The sequence below is a fragment of the Eleutherodactylus coqui genome, chromosome 3, assembly GCF_035609145.1.
Source record: "Eleutherodactylus coqui strain aEleCoq1 chromosome 3, aEleCoq1.hap1, whole genome shotgun sequence".
Classification (NCBI taxonomy): domain Eukaryota; kingdom Metazoa; phylum Chordata; class Amphibia; order Anura; family Eleutherodactylidae; genus Eleutherodactylus; species Eleutherodactylus coqui.
The window spans coordinates 99,223,867-99,247,565 of record NC_089839.1 but is presented as its reverse complement, the minus strand read 5'-3'; the positions used below and the strand labels follow the sequence as shown (position 1 = coordinate 99,247,565).

General features: G+C 46.0%; 2 protein-coding genes across 4 annotated transcripts in view; one reads left to right on the top strand and one right to left on the bottom strand.

The window, feature by feature from the left end:
• Positions 1–6,260: 6,260 nt before the first annotated feature.
• On the bottom strand, positions 6,261–22,660 carry ARV1 (ARV1 homolog, fatty acid homeostasis modulator). Its single transcript, XM_066595915.1, has 6 exons — positions 22,609–22,660; positions 16,289–16,415; positions 15,569–15,688; positions 8,440–8,593; positions 7,734–7,958; positions 6,261–6,570 (listed from the first exon to the last, which is right to left on the bottom strand). The coding sequence occupies exons 2-6, from the start codon at positions 16,412–16,414 to the stop codon at positions 6,476–6,478; spliced, it is 720 nt and encodes a 239-aa protein (XP_066452012.1). The 5' UTR covers position 16,415; positions 22,609–22,660; the 3' UTR covers positions 6,261–6,475.
• Positions 22,661–22,783: 123 nt separating this feature from the next.
• TTC13 (tetratricopeptide repeat domain 13) overlaps positions 22,784–23,699 on the top strand; it is a 71,284-nt gene continuing 70,368 nt past the window's right edge. For all 3 annotated transcript variants that reach the window (XM_066595912.1, XM_066595911.1, XM_066595913.1), the window contains exon 1: positions 22,784–23,019. In XM_066595912.1, the coding sequence (XP_066452009.1) occupies positions 22,812–23,019 (208 nt within the window). In that variant the 5' untranslated portion in view covers positions 22,784–22,811. The remainder of the gene's footprint in view (positions 23,020–23,699) is intronic.

Genomic DNA, 23,699 nt, shown 5'->3' with positions numbered 1-23,699 from the left:
TTAACTGCTTCATTTGATAGATGGGATACATAGGGCCTTCCAAGTCTGACAACCGTAACTCTGAAGAAACCGTCATCCATGATCGTCATGCAATACAAATTTATAAGACCACACGTGATGGTCTATAATCTACCCCTAGTAATTTTACGGGGTGCATTCTATCGTTTATTTATACTTTCTATCTATATCAATTATCTACCACTTACCTGAAATCCTTCTGGGTCACAAATGTAAAATTAAACAAGCATCTTCAATATACACTATTGTATTATTGTAAGGACCAACTTAATACAAATAACACGTGATACGGGACTTTTTTCCACAATGACTTTAATGAGTACGTTTTCTCGTGTTTATTACTAAGCCCCCTGAGCAACATACCTATATCTTGCCGGACCTATAACCTTCCCCCATCTTAGGGACATAGGCATCCAACTACTACTGATCCGGATGGTCCCCTACCAGTGAGGGATAATCATGATGAGCTATCTAGCCCACCAAGTATAAGGGATTACATAAAATGAGGCATGATGCTATGCAAATACTGGTCCGAGAGGCAGTTTCACACATACAACATGCCCACATGAAGCAATAAGCGTGCTGACGTCGGTATAAGCGGCGTTATGACGCTTTACCACGCAAGGCTAGGACCCATGACACCGCTGGAGGTCCGTGTGCATCTCTCGGGACGTTGTACGTCATGACGTCATGACGCCGGACGCCGTGCGTCATGACGTCACTTCACACCGACGTAGCGGTGCGGCCCACGACCGGGGGCTGACCCCCCTATGCGTTCCACGGGACATCTAGTACGCCGTGATGCATACCCAATCAGCGGGGTGGCCCGCGTCATAGGTGGGCGGTCCGCATGCGTTCTCTGGGCGGCCGTACGGTGCGCTCGGACACGCGGCACGGCGATCGGGTGTGATAATTGTGGGGCTGACATGCCCCCCGGCCTGCCTCTCCCCCCCCCCTCCCTGTTACAATTGACCCCATGGGTTCATGATGTATGCTACGGGGCCGACACGCCCCCTGGTGCGGAGCCAGACCCTCATTGGTCTCTGGACACCCGGGAGGTGTGGCAGAAACGACAGGCCCTCTCTGAGGTCTCAGGTCTGTACCGATCGAGCCCTTACCGGACGATCGTATATACAACCCATTACCACTGATACATATCATACTCCCAGGACCCTGGATCCGGAACCAGACCTGAGTACTGGTTCTTATCAATAAACTACTCTCCTTCTCCCACATAAAGTGTAAACAGAAAGGTGTATCCCATTCTGATAGGTTAATAGGTCAGGTCACACCCCCTAGGGGGATGGACTTGGACAATATAAGGCAAGCACTGAGCATTCAGAGCTCATTCCCTAGCCTACCATCCGGGCTACGGACACCAGCTTTGTTATTTATTTATTTTTTTTTTTCTTGTATCCATCCTTCTCTTCTGTCAATTTTGACAATTTGGGAAAAGAAACTCGAGCGGGTATCTTTAGACTATTTCCACACGAATGGGCTGGAAATTGACTAGCTCACTCCTGTAATCGAAATAGGAAAAGCAGATTTGAGTGGAGGAATACCACCAAGAAGCAAGGTGTTTGCATCTCCCTCCTCTGGGAGACACGTACCCTGAGAGATACGGAGACAAAACACTTTTGAGACATTGGTACGGCGCCCCACCACGCATATTGCATGGGACGCCGACCAGTTGGCTGTCTAATTTTGAAACTGAGACCTGTCACTCAGTATATTCTACTCACTTCAATAAGATACTTATATAGTCTTATGCTCATGTGAGGATTTGAATCCTGTGGACATTCTCAACTATTTCCGTTTCAAAAAAATTTTATGATATACATTTATACCCAATGTCATTCTTTTGACGTTGAGGTGAGACACCTTTGATAACCTTACATCTGTGTCCAACTTTATATGAGACACTGGGGGATCAAGGATCTCTCTTTAGGTGGTATTCAGCCCTCACTATCTCTGCTGCAACAGCTGGTCCTCCAAAGATTGGGACACTAGTTTCTTTACGGACTGGTCTATTTAGACCCCCCAATATTATCAGCAATATCCAATCTCAATTTATATTGCTCCTGATGATCCACTCCAACTTGAGTGGTGAAACGCGTCGAGCAACAAAGTGAGCAACAAACCGATGAGCAACAAATTATTGAGAAATTAAATACGTAAAGGGATCTTAAATTCCCGGGGTCTAGTATCTTCTAAATACGACCCTTTTCAATAGAAGGGAGGCCACATTATATCCTTGGGAGGCTCTCTCATCGATAATCCTGTAATATATCTGACATCTTCAGAATCCTTGAGAGATGTCCCCCTTGGCTTAGACCAAATTCCGTCTCTTTACTTTTGAGCCGGACGAGTATCTCTAAATCCTCCTTCTCGTAACGAATGTGAAGAAACGCATATTCGAGTCACTATAATCAAATCTATTTATGACGTGTGGGTTACACAATATTAAGAAATAGCAACCGGAGACATTTCATTTCTATACAACCGGTGCGCTATTATACAATCAAGTTTCGGCCCCCTGCCTAACTGGCCACAAGCAGGACCGGAAACTTTGTGGCCATTGTGGACCACATATCTTAACACCCACACACGTAACAGTGTGATTAGACACTTACCTTGAGTGACCGTTTATGGTGTGGTTGGATGGTCCACACCACGTCCTTTAATCACTTTTGTTTTGTTTTATGTGTTGTGCCCCTACGTGTATATTTTAATCGTTGAAATAAAAAATAAACCTTTTACTTTAAGTCACCACTGTGATAGGGCATTTCTATTTAAATTTGGAGACTTCTACTCTGCCTCTTCTGTGAAACCCAATAATGGAATTACAGTTTTTTTCCCCATTCCCCCTCCCCCCCTTCAGAATATAATTAAGTCCCGATGTACTCATCATACACCCTCTCAGTCTAAATTGACATACCAGTATAAATTAGACCCCAAACCAAACTCCTACTTCTTACACCCCTAGAAAAATATTCCAAAGCATGTATTTTCTTAAGTAGGGTCAACTTTGGGGTTTCCACAGTGCTGGGTACCTCAGGGGGCTCCGCAAATACAACATGGTGTATGAAAATTACTTCAGCAAATTCTGAACTCCTTCCTTCTTTGCCCACCCATGAGTTTGTGTACACATATCCACATATGGGACATCCCTGAACTCGGGAGAGATTAGCTAGCACATTATGGGGTGCTTTTTCTCCAATTGTCCCTGCTGTGAAAATGCAACATTTAGGGCTAAACCTACCTATTACTGGAAAAATAGTAATTGTAACAAATACCATCAAACCCCTGTGGGGTCAAAGCACTCCTTACATCTCTTAATGAATGAACTATTTTTAGTCAATTAGTTTCCAAAATAAGTCACTTTTGGGGTGGTCCATTGTTCTGTGTACTTCAGGGGCTTGCAGATATGACATGGCATCGAAAAAAATCATCACCATTCACTGAGCCTTTGGACACAGCGATTTGATTTTCAGCAGAAAAAGCCGATATTGGCCAGTCAGATTTAACCATCCAATCACAACGATCAGCTATACGTAATACCCCCCAAACTATGGGTAAATATGGCCTGCTGTCAGGGTCTGAAGCCATCTTTACTTGGTCACTGGGTAATCAGATGCAGTGATTACTTCTGTACGGTAAATATATGGCAAGTTGCAGGAAGCCCGTTGCAACTGATGTAATCGTTCATCAGATGTCAGGAAGAGGTTAAGTATGAGTCTGCACCTCAAGTCTGCCGCTAGATATTTACTGACCACTATTTTGTGACCTTTAATTGTAGGAACTAAATAATATTGCAATTAAGCATTTTTGTGTTCAGCTGGCCATACATATAAGATTACTATTGGACGATCAGCCAGCCTACAGCTATTTTCCATGACTCCACCATAAATGCCCGTTTTGGTTGACCTAACAAGAATGTAATGTCTAAGATGAGAGCAAGGATAAGCATCCGCTAGAGATTTTTGCTACTGCTTATCTCAGAAGAAACAACAGTGTTGGATGGCTTGAAGTCAGACTTGTTCAATCCGATTTCCCTACCTATGGTCAGCCAGACACTACAAACATAAAAAGGTTAAAGTTTTAACTTGAGATTACAAAATAGCACCACTCAATGTCAAAGTCCATTGGTTAAGCTGTAGAAGGGGGCGCTACAGTAGAGTTCTCTGTCCTAGGAGCGGGAGACAGATGTTGCATTACTTGGGAGTCAGGGACCTACCTGAGCGAGGTGATGTAGCTTCCTCCGCAGAGAACTTGGCGTCCACGTCATCCGCCCAGCTCACCAACAGTTTCTCAGCCACCGATTTGTCTCCGGTTCCTGGGTACCGATTCTTTTCGGCATTCACCACTGCAGGAAGTAACCAAGCTCACTTCCATCAACTTTAAATAAGAGTTTATTTGGTGATGCGTGGCTTTTCCATGTGTGTGCTGGGGAGGCACACTCCTTGGAGTCAGGACGTTGTCCTCACCTCTCTTGCTGTTACTAGGCCTTGGGCTTACTCACGCTGTCCACACTGCACACCAACTCAGACTGGCTTACTCCTAGGGGTTGGGCACCATTCTACCTTTCATACCAAGCCCTGGTTTCCAAAATAACAGGGACTTCTGGCACATTGCACCAGACACGGGTTGTCTCACCCAGCGCCCAGAGGGTACAGTTCTTATATAAAACATTGCTTAAACCTCACTATTCAAACACACCACATATTTTTTTGTATATTCCAGCCACTTCCATCCAGTGCTTCCCTCAGTCTGATGCTTATCAGGCACCATGCTGAGGCTGAGATTTTTTACTTTCAGTTTCATCAATCCCATGATGCATCAGCAAAACAATAGTTAAGGCTATACCATTCTGATGGAGGGGAATATCATTTTTTTGATACTTGTATAGTTTTGTTGCCGGAGGGCTCATTTAGACGACTTTTTTTTTTTGCGCACCAATAGACATGCAAAAAAGAGCGCCGCTTGCATCTGCCGAAATTGTGTGACCGGGCAACTTTTTTAATGCGCATGAAATTCGCCCATTAACTGTAGCAGCTGCTCCAGAAGAGAGTGAATACGCCCAGCAGGGCTTCAGGATTTCCTCATAGTAGGGAGAGAGAGCAGAGCAATGGAGATTTCCCCATTGTAGGGAGAGACGGAGCAGGGTTATGGGAGCGTTTGTATAGGAACTAGAGATGAGCGAACGTACTCGGTTCGGGTGTTTTTGGACTCGAGCACCGCTTTTTCCAAGTAACTGACTACTCGGACAAAAAGACTCGGGGGGTGCCGGCGGTGCGCGGGGGGTTGCAAAGGGGAGTGGGTGGAGAGAGAGAGCTCCCCCCTGTTCCCCACTGCTACCCCCCGCTCCACCACGCCGCCCCCCGAATTTTTTCGTCCGAGTAGTCAGTTACTCGGAAAAAGCGGTGCTCGAGTCCAAAAACACCCGAACCGAGTACGTTCGCTCATCTCTAATAGGAACCTATTGGTTCTTTTGGAAGCGCTGTTTTTGCGCACCCAAAAACATGTGTTCTAATATTTAAAGATGGCATTTTATGGATATGGTTAGCCATAACTAAGAACGCCTGAGTGGGTTTGAAACATGTTTCTATTATTGCTGTATCCATGTGAACATTACTGTATTTTTAAAGGGGCTTTCTTAATAAAGGAGATCAATTTATTCAATATCCTGAGCTGGATTTTGTATTTTTTACATTTTTGAGCTCTGCTATAGAGATTGGGAGGTGAGCTGGCTTTTCTAATTTTGGCTTGGTGTCCTCAGTTTCGTTGACAGCAGATGTCAGGAGAAAGAAGGATCTGGCTTGTGGGATTTCAGTACGCCTGATTCTTGGCTTTTATTTTAACAGGAGATGAGCATCTGCCAGATGTGTCTGACATCGGCACATACCTCATGTGTATGGAGGAAGCTGTTGGCTTTACAAACTATCAAATGGTATGGCCTACTTTAATGGAGGACTTTACGCTGTTCCTAAGGTGTAAGCCAACTGTCATGTGACTGCTGCTACCTAAGTGTATACTAATTAATGCAGGTATATGGGAAAAACTAATAAATCAGTAAGAGTAGAGTGGGATGGGTAGGACGAAGCAGAGATTAATATTTGCACACTTATGTGTGCCAAAGTGATCAAAAACAGTTCTCCATGGACTTTAAAATGTTTGACTACAATAGGAACTAACAACTCTTAAGCACAAACCACCGCTCAAACAGGATTAAAGGCAGTAAATAGCCAAAACGTATCCACATTTATTAACTTAGTATAATACATATAAAACACTGAGAAAGCTGGCTCCGTTTTTGAATGTTTTTGACCCTAACAAAGTTTTTTGTATTTGAACATTGTTGCAGCGTGTTCCTCAGAACACAAATGTGTTTAAGTTGATCCATCACTCCAGATGGTCATGAGAATCTTTATATAGTGGCAGGAGATATTGATGTTTACTATACAGTCCAGTGAACAGAAGAAAGCGCATTTTCCAAAAGCACTCCGCAGGCAATAGCGACCAATGACAGCATTCGACTCACATTTAAGGTTACTAAGGGAAACAAACAAAAAAATATTTTTACACAATATGTCATGTGATGCTAACGTTAATATAAATGGCACTAATACTGGCAGTACATACATAAGTTTTCTTTTTTATGAAATTTTGTACTTTTACAGTACTTTTTTTTTTTTTTTAAGCATTTGAGAATTAAAAACTTCTACATTAAACATATGCAAATCTACATCTTTAGGTTTCCTATTGATCAACGTAAAAAAAAAAGAAACATATACGTCAAGCAAGTTTTGTGGAAACAGGCCCCTAACCTACGTATTGTGCCTTGTAAGTCACAACCAGCTTTGAGTGATGGTTGGGAGCCGCCACATTCAGTTCAAAAATAGGGGAAAAGAAGAAACTGTAAAATTGTTGCAAATATTTGTTGATAAATATTTCTGTGTCAATTTTGATCTTGGTACTATGGCATCTGAAGTGGCAATGTTTGGTGATTAGGATATGTCTGTAATAATGTCATATGGAAGTCCACATAATCATAACTCAGAACTCCCATAGTGAGCCACACAGCAAGGGGAGACGAGTCACATGGGACACCGAAGCCACTGGGTGGGTACCACTGGTATCATGAATGGATGAGATTGACCAAGACCTCACTGCTATATTTAAAAGGGATTATGCCATCAGATTTATGCTGCCGAACCACGGGCAGCATGGGCTCGAGACAGGGATACCTTTTACCCCATAGGTGTTTTATTCTAAAATGCTGCTTTGTTTCAGAATAAGTGCTCTTCGAAGTTTGACTCAAAGCTGAACCCCGAGTCACTGAGATGGGCCATGCTGGCCTCTTTTCACTCGCTGCATGAAGAGTGACAGCTATCTCCCCTTATGTGCATAGGGAGAGAGCTCGGTCTTCATGCAGCTGGCGGGAAGAGGATGGGACAGCCCACCCTGTGACTCGGAGCTCAACTCTGACTCAAACTTCAAATGTGCATTTATTCTGAAACGCCGCAGCTTTCGGTATAAAAGCCTCACAGGAGTAATAGCCATCTCTGTTTCGAGTTCATGCTGCCTGTAGTTTGGGCACCATGACTCTGATGGCAGAATCCCTTTGAACTAATACATTGGAGTTGAACTTTCCAATGTTCCCAGTTGAGTGTAGTTTTCAATGTGGCAAAAGAAAGAAAAAAAATATTTATTACCTCGGATTGCTTGAGTATTTGATGTAAGAACAAAAAGTGTGATGAGCCTGAGACACAACGGGGTGTAATCGTGTTCCCAAATGACAGCAGGAATCAGGAGGAGTTTCCCGTAACTGGACAGCAAAAGAGCTTTCAGAAGAAAAGCAAACTCCGAAGGGGACTTCAAAGTCTTTCCTCTCACCAGGAACAAAACAATGAAGATTCCCGAGAGGAATGCTGATTGTTCTATGGGGAAAATACAAACACGTCACATAGCTATGTGTGCATTTAAGTTTCTTCTTTCCTCTCCATTCCCTACGTGACACTGAACATTAACCCATCCATGCCCACCATCTGTGTGTGTGTATGTATGTAATTATATACCTGAAGCAACGTTTCAACCGCTACTGTGGCCTTGTTTCAAGCTCGACAAAGGCGGCAGCAGTGGCTGAAACGTTGGTACAGGTGTATGCATTGGACTACAATAAAGGAGACATATTTACTGATGTAAAGTTTACGCAATATTTTTGAATGCACCCCATATGCTGCTCTTCATCCTGACTGCTGTTTGGAGATACTTAAGATCTCGTCTAGGGAGAGCATCCAACACACATACTAATAGCCAACTTATGTGATATGAAAGTTTACATTTAGATGGAGATCAGACTGTCTGAAAATAAGTCTTGAAGGTGGGGGATGTCTGTGATGTATGATGGATTTACCGTACCCAGCGCAGCAATCCCAAACTGCTTATAGAAATCCCATTCCTTTGCATATCGGATAATGTCCTCGGGGTCTGTGTGGTTGCTGGATCCCGGCAGCTGTCGCCACCTGGTGTAGGCTTCACACAGCAGACAGAATATGCACAGCTTGCCGTGAATCTAGGGAAAAAAACAGGACGTTTTCTTATTATAACAGCTTAGTAAAGTGATGAGACCTCCATGCTGTAAAAGAGAACTCCCCCCCCCCATAATTCATATCACAGCAATATATAAACAGAGACGTGGACAGCAGAACAGAACCAGCGGGCGGTCTAGTGTGCCCACTGATCATACATGTACACATACATAGAAAGTTGCTAAATTATCGAAAATATCAAAGTATTGTAAGGTCATAAACGTACAGGGAAATATCTGCGGAATAGTTGGGGTATTAAGACCTTTTTTGTTTGCTTGGCTTTTTTTTTCTAAGGGTCCTTTCTCATTCGTTATTGGCTCGTGTTTAGACCGAACATTGTTCACTTTCACTCATCTGAATGATAATCGTTCCATCTAAAAGCACCTTAAGTCTTATGTTGGATTGTAGAGATAACACATCACACAGGCCGCTGATTTTAGGCGTATTGGCCAACTGTTGGATGTGTATGAGGGCTATGGTATAATGATATTGATAAAGTGTCCAACTGCCCATCAGCTGCCGATCAGGATACTGGGAAAGCTGAACTCCTCAATATTTCTAATCTCCCCTTCCTCCCTCACATCTGAGAGGTCTCTCATATGCATTTGGCGTCAGGAAGTTTTTGATCATGATGGCAATAAAATTAGCCAGGGACAGGGGGAAATTAATTACCCCCTGCAGGCGAGATTTGACACCAATCTTTTAATAAGAATTACTGGTTGTATGAAGGACCTAGCCCAATATGAATTATATTTTTGGAATCGGGTGGGCCAGACAATTAGAATGCATCTACACACAAGGAGGTATTGACCCGGAACACCTCCGCATAGCATATCCATGTACCTGGTTATAATTTACGTGCCATGCTTGATATAGCTGAATAGATAAAATCATGACCAGAAATATGGGGGTCATATATTCCCGATCAGAGGGTCTCCTGCAGAAATATGGCCAAAATGATTTTTCAAAGGGCGTATGCATCTAACCCACCCCTGCCTAAATTACCTCAGAGGGTGCGGGGAAGCGGGTGGAAGATGTGCTCTGAGGAGTACTTTATAACTCAAGGCTTAACAAACCCCTATGGTCAGACTTTGGAGATACACTACGGCGTAAGGCTTTCCCATTTCCTTCAGCGATTCCACACGAACAGAACCTTGGACTAAATATCCCACATCTGGTATCTTTCTAATATTTTCTCCTTGCTTTATTTTAAAATACTAGTTATTATTAGGAAACTATAGTGCCAGTGTTTCTGGTGGCACAATGCGCCACACAGCTGTGTTACATGGTACATGCATTATGATCCGCACACATCACACACACAGCTCTACTACATCCATCCTGACCCCACACATTACACACACAGCTGTAGTACATCCATCTTAATTTCCAACATAACACCCACAGCTCTGCTACATTGCACATTAATTAGGATTCCCCCACACCACACACACAGCTCTACTACATCTATCTGGATTCCCACACAGCTTTACTTACATGCATGCTGACCCAACACATGACACACACACACAGGTCTTCTACATCGTACATCCATTTACATCCATCCTGACCCCACACATCACACACACAGCACATGACACACACAGCTCTGCTACATCCTGATTCACTCACACATACAGCTCTGTTATTCCAAGCATCACCAGAAACTTGGATACAGTGATCACCCCTGGTCATGTGATTAACGACTCCACCCCACACATGAGATCACATGACAGTGACATCATCACAGGTCCTGGCAGTAGCTGCTGTCGGTTTATCCAGTATACAGTACTTACTACCAAAAACCACATAATGGCTCCTCCCACAGCAGTGACATCACAACAGGTCCTTCAGCCCACCGAATCTCTGTGGTGGTGGTAGGTCGGTGTCTTCTCTTAGGACTGCTGACTTGTGTCTAAGATAATAACGGCTTAGTTGTATTCTCATTTTGTTATTTTTGTCCTCCCTTTTTCAAGAGCCCTAACTGTGTTGTTCTTCTGTCGGTCAGACTCTGTTTTATATATGTTGCAGGACCTTCGATGATGTCACCGGGGAGGGGGTAGAGGGAGGGCGACTAATAAATCTGCAATTTATTGGTCGAACTTTGTCCAATTTAAAACGAACCATAAGTCCGAAAATTATGTTCATAATTAATAGTCTGGCTTGCAGCTTACCTTTAAAAACTGGTGGCGGCAGCAAGTGTGTGTGAGTATTGCAGAGAGCTGGAAGAGTTAGACCGGTTCAAGGGGTGATTTTAAGCTTTCGTTCTCCATGCATGAAGGAGCCTAGGAAAGCTGGGTACAAATCCACCTGTATCCCAAGGACTCGCACTTGAAATCCCACTAGAGTCATCGAATGAGGTTCTGCTGTGACAATTGGTAGCAGTGAGTGTGCTCTGATTAGTCTTTCCGTGACAAAACGGCGACAGAGGCGGATCGGTCGGGGTCTCCCTCCCCCCTTCCCATCTCTCCCTGACAGGGGCCTCCTGACTTTTCCTCAACAGATGATGTCGGGTGAAATAAGGATAATTCATGTGGAGTTTCAACACCGGATCCTGGAAATAAGCCACCACCAGAGCTGTATGGCAGTAGCTCTCTCTACTGTCTTTGTACAAAACACACAAATCACTTGGCTGATCCGAGATTTCATGTGTATGTGGAATTTATTAGAGTTAGCGGTCGGTCAAGTGAGTGTTTGGGCAACAGTTATTGAAGGTGTACATCTAAGGCCGCCTGCAGACGAGCGGGTTGGATCCGGCGGCGAGAATTCTCGCCACAGGACCCGACCTGAGCGCCTGCAGAGACGAGCGCGTACTCACCCGCGCCTGGCGGCCCCGGCTCTTTCATGTGCCGGCTGCCGGGGAGCCGGCGCATGCGCAGGCCGGAGCCGCCGGCCGGGTGAGTGACGTATCTGTGCGAGGCTCTGCGAGCCCCGCACAAAAATAGGACATGCCGCGGTTTGTTTGCCGCGCGGCCATCTGCATAGGAGTGCGTATTTTAATGCACTCCTATGCAGGCTTTGAGCGGCGGAAATCCCGCGGGAAATCCAGCCGCGGGATTTCCGCCCGTGTGCAGGCGGCCTAAGGCTTCTGGCACAGTACAGTTTTTTTTCGTCTGTGTGTAGTCCATTTAAAAAACAGACTACACATAGACAGCATATGGACCCATGTTGTTCAATATGGCAACACACATAAGCGTGTTTTTTCATACAGACACTAACTGCATAAAAAATTCATAGCATGTGCTATTCTGATCCATTTTACAGATGAGACTTGCCAAGTCAATGTGGGTAGAAAGCAAAATGGACAGCACATGGATGCCATTCATATGCGGTGTGTGTGTGCTGTCCGTTGTTTTGTTTTTTTAACATATGTATTAAAAAAATTGGGTTTGCTTCAGTTTTGCTTTTTGAAGACATAAAAAACTGATGGCACATGAAGTAACAAAAAACAAAAATGGAAACAGACTAAATATGCACCAAATACAGAAAAAACACGGAGCTGCAAATAGATGAAGACGTCTGATTTTTGCGGATGTGACAAGGACAGTTTTTTTTGTTTTACGCAAGTATGCATCTAACTTATGGGTTCCTTCAAGCAGGCGTATGCGCAAATACGAACCTTTCAGTGCAATATATTAATGCTATGAATGCAGTAGACGTGCACATTTTAATATACTTTTTGCACACGGGATACACCCACGCCCTGATTTAAACGACTATTTAGCCTAATGAGTTCCAGATGTGTTTTTTTTTTCACGAAATTGCACAGTGTATTACACTTTTACGTGCGCATTATGTGTGCATTTGTAGACTTCTATGGGGCCCTTTGGTTCGCAAATGCGCAAAACGAATATTTTTGGTATAACTTACCGTAAAATCTCTTTCTCGTCGCGTTCATTGGGGGACACAGCCAGACCATGGGGATATAGCCACTGCCACTAGGAGGCGACACTAAGCAAAAGTGTTAGCTCCTCCCACCAGGCTATATCACCCCTGCAGGCACTCAGCTAATTAGTTTGTATGCAAGCAGTAGGAACAGCCAGTGGGAGTACACAAAAATTATTCACACTTTAACGTAAACCAAGTAAAGACATACCAGTCTTCTGGAAATATATCTCGTCATCTGTGACTCGAGACCAAAGGGCTCTGCCCTGCTATAACGAAATTAATCCTTGGGAGGGTGCTGTGTCCCCCAATAAACTCGACGAGAAAGAGATTTTACGGTAAGTTATACCAAAAATATTCGTTTCTCGTCCGTATCATTGGGGGACCCAGCCAGACCATGGGACGTACAAAAGCAGTCCTGGAAATAGAAGGGTGGGAATTCCCAGAAAAAAAGGGGTCCCCAGCAGTCAGGGGACTGCCGCCTGTAGAACCCTTTCTACCCAATGCAGTGTCCGCTGACGCATATGTATGGACCCTATAGAATTTTGCAAATGTATGCAGGGACGTCCAAGTGGCTGCCTTACATACCTGTAATGCTGAGGCTCCATGCTGAACCGCCCAGGAAGCCCCCACCGCCCTTGTAGAGTGGGCCGTTATCCGGAATGGTGGTGACCTCCCCTTGGCTCGATAAGCCTCAGTCACTAGCGACCGAATCCACCTCGAGATGGTCACCTTCGAGGCCGCAGAACCCTTACGCGGCCCTTCCGGGATTATGAACAGAGTCTCTGTCTTCCGAAAGTCTTTGGTCCTTGCCACATAAATTTGTAGGGCCCTTACCAAATCCAACCGGTGCAGTGCTCTCTCTCTCGCATGTCCCGGTACCGGGCAAAACGATGGAAGTACAATATCTTCATTAAGGTGAAATGCTGATACTACCTTTGGTAGGAAACCCGGAACCGGTCTCAGCACCACCTTATCTTGGTGGAAAGTCAGGAAGGGCGGTTCGACCGATAGTGCAGCTAATTCGGATACTCTCCGTATAGACGTGATCGCCATCAAAAAGACCACTTTCCAGCATAGCAGTCTCAGGGGTACGTCCCTGAGTGGTTCAAAAGGGTGTGATAGCAAAGCATCCAGCACCAAATTCAGGTCCCATGCCGGAGTAGGTGGCCTGAACGGGGGTGACGTATGTGCGACCCCTTGAAGAAAAGTCCGCACCGCCAACCTACTAGCGATAGGTCTCTGGAACAGCACTGAAAGGGCTGATACTTGCCCTCTTAGTGAACCTAACTTCAGCCCGAATTCTAGTCCAGCCTGTAGAAATGCTAGAATGTTTGCTAGTGAGAAATGCATGGGATGTATCTGGCGGTCTTCACACCAGCTGAAGAAGCGTCTCCATACACGGTAATAAATTCTCGATGATGTCGGCTTCCTGGCTTGGACCATAGTTCGGATAACTGCTTCCGAGAATCCCCGTTTCTTTAATATCGCGGTCTCAACGGCCAGGCCGTCGAACGAAGCGACCTTAAATTCGGGTGGAAGATTGGTCCTTGTGATCGTAGGTCCTCCTGTTCTGGGAGTGGCCATGGAGCGTCGGCCAGCATTTCGATCAGGTCTGGATACCCTACTAGCCTCGGGCAATCCGGAGCCACCAGGATTGCTGGACCTCCTTACCTCTTGAGAAACAGTGACCGACCCCCCTGGATTCTCCAGAGACTTGTCCACCATCTCAGGGCAAGACGAACCCCTGGCGTTATGGGGATTCCCTGGTCCAACGTCCACTGCGACCTGTTCCAGTGTGCCAGTACATCCTGGAACCGGAAAAGCCAGCCCCCCACCCTGTGAATAGCGGGTGGGGGAAGACCCTCATGCTGATACTCCTGTCCTCGCGTCCCTAGGTGCCCTCCTGGACCTGACATGTCTGCCTCCTTGCTAGACACTAAGCTAAAAACTAATTAGCTGAGTGCCTGCAGGGGTGATATAGCCTGGTGGGAGGAGCTAACACTTTTGCTTAGTGTCGCCTCCTAGTGGCAGTGGCTATATCCCCATGGTCTGGCTGGGTCCCCCAATGATACGGACGAGAAAAATAGAGCATGTTCTATTCTTTTGCGTATGCGAGAAATGTGCGTGCAAAATACTGACAATAAACCCATTGATCCTATGTGTATTGTATACAAAAACACTCACAAATACACCCACATGAAGGAACCCTAAATTCAGTCTTACTTCCTTTTAACCAAATTGTAGACGAAAAAAAAAAAAACAGTGCGTAGGTGACTTGACTGGAGGGAAAAAAATGAAACGACTTTTCCAAACTATCTTGCTTAACCCCTTGAGGACCGCAAAACGTATAATTTACGTCACACAGTCGTGAAGGAAGTATGGAGCAGGCTCCAGAACCGAGATTGTTCCATATCTGTCGGATATTGGCTGTTTTTCATAGCTGCCAGCAACTGCCGTGATCAGAATTCGCTCTAATTGCGGCAGTTCTCAGTTTAGATACCGTGATCAAAGCTGGCCGGACATCTAAACAATCAGAGGGAGAAAGAGGGACCCCTTCCTGTGTCTCATTGAGTGATGGTCCTGCATTCCCACTACCACTCTATTCATTTTACCTATTTAATATATATTTATAGTCCTATTATATATATGGGAATATAAATATTATAACTACTGTATAATAATATAATTATTATTTATAATGGGACTATAAATATATATTAAATGGGGAAAATGAATGGAGCGGTAGTGGGAATGCAGGACCATCACTCATTACTTCATTCACACAGATAACTCGAGACCCCTGCTCTCACGATCAGTGGTGGTTGCAGCAGTCAGACACCGAGCAATCATACCTATATCACCTATCCTGTTTCTAGATGATAAACGTTAGTGGGTCGACATCTTTAAGGCCAGTTTCAGATGAACGTATCTAAATACATCTGTAGTATGCATCCATGCTGTAGTATGCAACTAATAAGCACAGATATCAACCCCCGCACCTTGAAAAAAATTATAGAATATTACTTTTACCATCTTGAAAATGAAGCATTAGTTTTAAATGTATGACTTACATTAATTGCTGTATTGAACAGGATGTGTCTGTACGCCTGCACTTTGCACAGCATGGCATTGATCAGAATAATGACCGGATCGTATTCGATGTACTTGTCCACCGGTTTCTGGCAGGATTTCTAAATGTATAACGGAATATAAACATTAAAAAGGTTAGTAATACAGTCAACTGTGCAACCAATTTTGGGAGTACTGAACCCTATCACTATACTGAGAAGTCTGAGCCTATGTTCCCTGGTCTGGCCCTTCTGAACACCCTGAATGGGATGAAGAACAGATTCCCAGAGAGATTAAATGTACTGCTTGAGAAAACGAAGGATGGTGCATAAAGCACCTGCCTGGTGACAAGTCACTGACACGGTACAACCGGTGGTCACCTGAAGTTTTGCGCACAAGTTAGGCTGCTTTCACACCTGCACTGAGGATTCAGCTTTCCTGCTCCATTCAGGGAGCAGGAAAGGAGACTTCCTGTGGCCGAATGGTTCTGTCTGTGGATGGGTGGACCCCACTGACTACAAAGGGGTCCGTCCACTTTCCGGTTTTGGGATAAAAGAAAAAGTGCTGCATGCAGAGCTTTTATTTCCTGTATTTGCAGCCGGATCTGCAATGGAACTTCCGGACGAAGGTTCCGACGCAGATGTGAGACCGGCCTTACCTTACTGGGGCCCAGAGAGAGAACACGAAGAGTAGTTTTCTACGGGCGCTCATTCACTACTCACACAGATCGTGATCTTCAACACGCCGTGCTTGTAATCTCTGTACAGTTCAGCGGACTCCTCGTTGCATTCAATGCACCTGTACAGCGGCCTTGGATTTACTTGCATGTTGTCCACATGTTCTTTCATTCTGTAATGCAATACACAATTATCAGAGACCTCATCAAGTTTCATTATATTACATAGTATGCTACTACAGCATCGCAACTTATGAAATAAACGTTAACTACAGAGACTCTCCCATGAAGGTGATGTTCCAGAATGGCCACCAAGAGACTGTCACGATGAGACAACCCCTTTAGGGACCTTTCATACGCAACAGCCTTGTGTAATATGCCGCCTCTGACGCCCCTGTGGTGTAAGCATTTCACAATGGGAGTCAATGGGTGATGTACGCAGGTCTATAGTATACTATTGCGTGTGTCAGGGCTATATACTTGTCATCAGTTTCCATGCATCTTTTTGACCTGTTAGTGACCACAATACGCCTTTTTACTGACCTCACTAATGGGCTTTAAACCTGCACATACATCTTTTTAAGGCAGTGGCTTGGATGACTACTGACAGCCCGGCTCCTGCTCTAACTGCCAGATAGAAAAATCAGTCACATAAATACACCTATTCTAAATAATGCACCCCAACTGCCAGATGTGGAGAAACCTCAGATCCTGGCTGTTAAACCCCTTACATGTCACAATCAATAGCTACTGAAGAATGTAAGTAAATTACATGGGGCTCCTTCTGTCACCCATCAGCACCCCGCAATGTGATGGCAAAGTACTATTGGGTTCCAATGGCAAACGGAAACCTGACAAAGGCCTCCATGCCGGCCCTGTAACTCAGCCTGTTAGGCCCCGTGTCCTGCAGAGTCTAATAGGCTGCTGTTATAGGTTTAGTAGAACGCACTACATAAGTAATGCAGTGTACTAGTCTAGTGATCAAACAATTGCATCTTCAAGTCCCCTTTTGGGACTAAAAAAATGTAGTGTAAAAAAAATTCAATTAAGTTTCATTTATTTATGTAAATGCATTTTCCCCACAAAAAATGTTTTAAATGGATAATATACAAAAAAATTGAAAAAACAAACAACACAGAATTAGTGTTATCGCATTCGTAACGACAAACACAATGAAAATATTTTGTTATTTATCTCGCATTGTGAACGTCGTAAAACGAGTTTCAAAAAGTAATGCGAGAATTTTTTCTTTGCCTCAAAAAATGCGATTAAAAAAACAATCTAAAAGTCACATGTACCCTAAACTGGTACCAACGAAAACTACAACTCTTCTTGCAAAAAAACAAGCCCTCACAGAGCTCCATCGTCCGTAAGATAACGTTATGGGTCTAAAGGCCCACTTAGACAGAACAATTATCGCTCAAAACCCGTCTTTTGAGCGATAATCGTTGTGTCTACCTGCACTGACATCGTGCAGTCTTCGTTAAGCCGTCGCTCATCGTTGTCTTTCTGCATGCTAAAAGACAACAATCAGCCTTAGGCCTCCTTTCCACGGACGGATTTCCGCTACGTTGCCCGCAGCTATTAGGTTCTATTGAACCTAATAACGCAGTGCTCACGGTGCGGAATTCCATCGCGGAATTCCGCACTGTGAAATCTCCCGTCCTCACCCGCGGCACTCTATTTGCCGCGCGTACAGTTGCAGTCAATGGAAGCCGTCCGCTCACGCTATCTTCCGCTGTAGCACAGCAGAAGATAGCGTGAAATCGCCTCTCCGCCCACCACCGCCGCGTGATATGACGCGGCCGGCGCGTCATGTGACGCTGTGGATGTGTCTTGTGACGTGGCCGGCGTGTCACATGACGCTGCGGCGCGTCACGCCGAAGCGTCATGCGGGACCCAGGACGCCGGATCCGCTGGTAAGTATGGGGTCTCTAGGGGGCGTCATGGCCGTGTGCAGCCGGCCTTATTAGGAGTTCACAGCACGATACAGCTGATACTATTGTTTCAGCTGTATCCCACTCCCTGAACACAGGCTGGGTATGAAGAACAGAGCTGTCCAGCTGTGTTTTGCTTACCCCGCTCGGAGCGCTCAGCTGTATAACAGTCGGACGCTCCGAGCAGACAACAGCTGGATGCAGAAGACAAGCAACTCCGCCTGTCTTCTGCGTACCCTGCTCGGAGCGCAAAGTGATCGCGCAACGATTATCGCTCAAAAGACATCTTTTGAGTGATAATCGTTGTGTCTAAATGGGCCTTTAGAATGCGGCGATGCAGAGTCAATTGTTTGTTTTTTAAATGTGTTTTTATAGTCCAAAATACATACTACAAACAGTGGGGTGACAGAAGGAAAAGGGTCTGGAGATGGGCGCAGTATGGTGAGGTGGAGAGTGTGGGATGCTGTAAACAGACAATGGTCAAATTGAGCAGTATAGTGGCTGAATCGGTATGACTGTAGGGAGCGGCTGGTTACGGTTAGCAGGGATTGCAGTCAGTAGAACAGGGAGCATGTCATCAGGCAGAGTACGGAGGGGTTTGGTGTAGGAGATATGGTATGCCTCCCTGAAGAGGTGCGTTTTTAGAGCACACCGTGATTCAAGCTGCACCACTTCATCCAGAGCATATTTGAGAGCGGTGTTGTAATGTGCGGCAGCCAGGTTGGGGCAGGAGAGGAGAGAGATAGGGGACAGAGAGGACTGTAGGGACTCAGCAAAAGCTTTGGGTGTGAACTGCCTGTACGTATGGTATGAGGAGGTGATGGTCCGAGAGCGGGAGAGGGGAGTTACTGAAGTGGGAAGCAGAGATGGAGGAAGACCAAATCAAGAGTATTGTCATCTCTGTGAGTTGTGAGAGACCAAGGGAGGAGGTGAGCGATAGAAGCTGAGAGGGAGATGGGGTCATTGGTGGGGGATGTTAAAGTTGTGTTGGTTAAGAGATTTGTGAGGGCGGCTGTTATGTCTCTCAGTGGCATTAGGGGGACTGAGGAGTTTTAAGAAAGTGAAGAGCGCGTGTGAACTGTGCATACGTGAAGAAAGGAGAGAGGGGCTGATGTGAATAGAATGCACCAGAGGTGGGCGCTGGAAGTAGGTTTGAAAGTAAAAAGTAAAGATGAGGATAGAGGCTACAGTAGTGGTGATGGTGGTGAAGTGCAAGACGTTTAGGCAACTGATGTGTCCTACCTGTCTCTTACCCTGTCTAACTACCATGTATAATTGTGTGGCCCACTTTATCCATCTCACTTTATACAGCTCACACATGTGCTTGCCACATGCGTGCCACTGAAGGTTCCACCACTTTGTAAGACTTTTGAAAAAAGTGCACATCCAGTAGAACACTGCTCCGGTCCAAATATTACAGCACCAATATTAGCACGTGCAGTCATCAATATGCCCTTTCCATCCCTCCCTCATATGCCATCCACACGACCTTTCCCATTTACAAAGTCCACGGTTTGCTTTCACCCACATCTATACCACATGTTGCCCCTTCTTCATTTCATCCATAGCCACACTGCACCTCCTCCATGTCATCCATACCACTTGCTATCCTCCATGCCATCCAGAACCATGCTGCCCCTTCCCCATGCTATTCAAAACTACACTGGCCCTTTTTTTCGGTGCCATCCAAAGCCACGCTGCCCCTCCTCCGTGCCATTCAAACCCATGCTGCCCCTTCTTCGTGCCATGCATACCACTTGTCATCCTCCGTGCCATCCATATAATCTGCAGTTCTCCTCCATGCAATTCATACTACCTGCGGTCCTCTTCCATGCCATCCATATTCCCTGTTCTACTTCATGCCATCCAGGGCCATGATGCCCCTTCACCATGCTATCCAGGGCCATGATGCCCCTTCACCATGCCATCCAGGGCCATGATGCCCCTTCACCATGCCATCCAGGGCCATGATGCCCCTTCACCATGCCATCCAGGGCCATGATGCCCCTTCTTCATTCCATCCAGAGTCATACCACCTCTTCTCTATGGCACCCATATCACCTGCTGTCCTCCTCCATTCCATCCATATCTCCTGCTGTTCTCCTACATGCCATCCAGAACCATGCTGTTTCTTCTCTATGCCACCTATACCACCTGCTGTCCTCCTCCATGCCATCCATACCACCTGCTGTCCTTTGCCCATGCCAGCCACAGTGTCCCCCTTTTAGGTCGGTAGCACACTTCTGTATTTGAGCAGCTGTTTTGCGTCCAAAATATGGAAGTGCCTGACCGCGGGTCTCCTGACCCCAACACCGAACATCATACATTCCTCCTATAATGCTCAGAGCTCAGGTCAGGAGACACGCGGTCAGGTCGGGACGCACTTCCGTATTATGGACGCAAAACGGCAGCCTAAATACAGCAGTGTGCTCCTGTCAGATGCAAAGAGCAGTTCCTCTCAGGCTCACTATCAGTTTCTCCTCTGGATATTGGCTATTACTACAGTTATCACTGCCGCAGATTATACCAGAAATGTACGCCTGTCGGACCTGGTGTCCATTTCTGAGAAGGTGCGCGGAGTTACCGGGATGCGATGAACATATGAAGAGGCATGCGCCGGGGAAAATCATACTAAGCCCAGCGTTGCAAATGCTAGGCTTAGTACATGTCCCCCAATATTAGTAAATGGAATATTTTACGCATATTTCCAGCATTATAGCGGCCGCGTCGCAGATGCTGCGTTTTGACGCTTGTATGAGCAGCCCCATTGAAATGAATGGGAGCGTTGTACAGCGTTTAGCGCAGGGCTACATGCTGTACAATAATGTCTGTGAGGGAGGCCTTACAGGGGACGTGTCGGCGAGCCTCGCGCTTCCTTACTAAGATCCGTATTCTTCATACAGTAACAATTCTGAAGCCCATTGTCTTTTCTTTCTACTTTGTTGTACCATTCCGGTTGTTCCTTCCAGTAATGTCACAGGCTCACGGCGTCTGTAATTCAATGCAGGCGGCATGCAGCAAGTACGTAATGATATTGGCGTGCATGTGCGTGTAATATGCGCCCAAACTGAACACGCTACAATCTTTCTCGTGCGCATTTTTCATGCAACATGTGAGCAATTTTATTTTTCCGGCAAAGGACCTCTGCGAGGTCTCGTCTTCGTTGGTGCCAGTTTGAGGTACATGTGACTTTTGGATTGCTTTCTATTGAGTTGTTTTAAGAGGCGGAAAAAAGAAAATTAGTAATTTTTGCGTTAGTTTTTAACCCTTTCCAATCCACTGTCCAACATCTAAGGACATTCTGATTGAAGGCTGTACAGCTCCGATGTCGGAAGACATCCGGCAGGGTATTCTTACTGTAGATTACTGGCCGCTCTGTTGTCGGGGGCCTCTCCAGCATGCCCGATACAGCAGTACTGGCTCTAGCCAGTAGATGGCACCATTGTATAATGGCAGAAAGAGAAAGCCCCCTAGAAAAACCTGAATCCAAAATCAGATTGCAAAGGGTTAATGGCTTCCATAGGAGCAATGCGAGTCTACGGATCTGCCGCGGGCTTCTTGTTTCCAGGCATACAGACGGGACTCAGAATGTAGTGAAAATTGAGACGTGAATGCTGCCCAAGACCGCACTCAGACTGACCTATTTGCATGCGCAATATGTAGAAAATAGAACGCGTTGATGTGATGGGTTCGTTAACTAGCACGAATTTGGCGTGCGCAATGCCGTCGCACACAAAGATACACAGCATGCTCTATTTTCCGGCACATTTGCGCAGAGAAATGGAACTAACCATTTCGATGTACAGGACTGTGGGGGTGGGGATTGTGTTTGTGTGCACCAATGTGCATGATTTGTGCACACAGATAGTATAGTAAAGTATGCAACTGTGTGCGCAAATACGCAGTACTCGCAAGATTGTAAGATGGCGGCATGTCTAGTTTTGGGGGGAATCCTCGCAGGGAATCTCCTGTTATTACCGATTAGATCTTTTTAAAGAAATAAAAAAAGAAAACATATAAAAAGTTGTTCTTTTTTTTAATCGCATCACATTCGCACGCCACACGAATTGTAGACATTGCGCACCTGCTGCACGCTGCTAATCGCTATGCGCTACCCTGGCGTATATGTGTGAGCGATAACATGGCTGCCTGTGGGAGATTTGGCGCTGTACCGCAGACGGGCTCCATTATAGTCAATGGCGTCTGCGCAGCGCAATCCGCTTCTGTCCTGAGGCTGAACCGTACAGCCGCAGGTCCTCATCACACACTGTAAGTAATCTCGGCCTCCTACAGCAGAGCCATGGGCTGTAATGTGTGTATGTATATATCTATGGGGTTCCCCTGCGGTAATACACGGCCTACTACCCCAGCTGTACCGGCACAACGGCCGGACGTCCTCACACCGGCGCCGGGTACACGACACACCCACCTCTCCTCCTGACAACCTGTCCCGCTCTGACAGCAAACACTTCGTCCACTACTTCCTGCTCAGTGAATGAAGCGCGGAGGCTCACGGGAGATGTAGTTTTGCTGGCAAGCCGCTGAACACACACAGCGCCCTGGAAGACTACAAGTCCCAGGCACCCCGAGGGTGCTATGTGTACACAACACACAGGCACAGTTCCTGGGACGATGAGGGTACCCGGCCTGCGTGCGCTGTGGGCTCCGCTGCTGCTGCTGGTTGCCGGGGCATCAAGGAGAGGGGTGACGGCGAGCGGTGGAGGGGAGAGCACCCTGCACCGGTCACTGCTCAGCCCGGACATAGGCAGGCATGGCGGGCCCGGGGGTTGCAGTCACAGGGACCCGGACTCTGACTCCGTGTGGGACCCGGAGGAGTGTGGTGAGTGCGGGGGACGCTGTTACTACGGGAGCCTCCTATGTGGGGCACGGGGCAGACCCGGGGCTCACCTGCTGCCCTTACAAGGACACACCTGTCTCTATGACGGGGGCTGGATCACTTACTATGGGGGAAAGTTTCAGAACTTTCTGCTGCACTTTGTTTCTGGATGTAAGAGCTCTGCTTGCTGTCATGTTCCCTGTGTGTGCGGCGGACAAGGGGCGCTCCTTGGGCTTCCCTTACATAGGGGGGCACAAAACTATCTTTAACCCCTTAGTGACCAGACCATTATTTTGCTTTAAAGGTCAAGCTGTTGTCCTAACTCGTTCACCTATTCGTATGAGGGCTTGCGGTTTTATTTTGTCTTGTGGTTTTTCTCTAACGGCACCCCTCTACGGCACTTATCATTTATTGTAGGACTTTTATTAATTTTTTTTTAAATTAAACGTTATTCTAAGGGCCGGCTCACTCCATGAAATACATGGATTTTCATTGATCTGCGCACACTAACGTTTTGTTTTTTTTAATTGCGTAGAATACGTTTGTAAAAAAGAACACAGCATGTTCTATTTTACCGCGTATTGCGCGAGATCAAGCCCAATTGTTCTCTGACCGCAAAATAAACGCTGTACGTGCACAATCACTGCATGTGAGCAGCGTTTAGACGCAATGTCGCTAAGGCC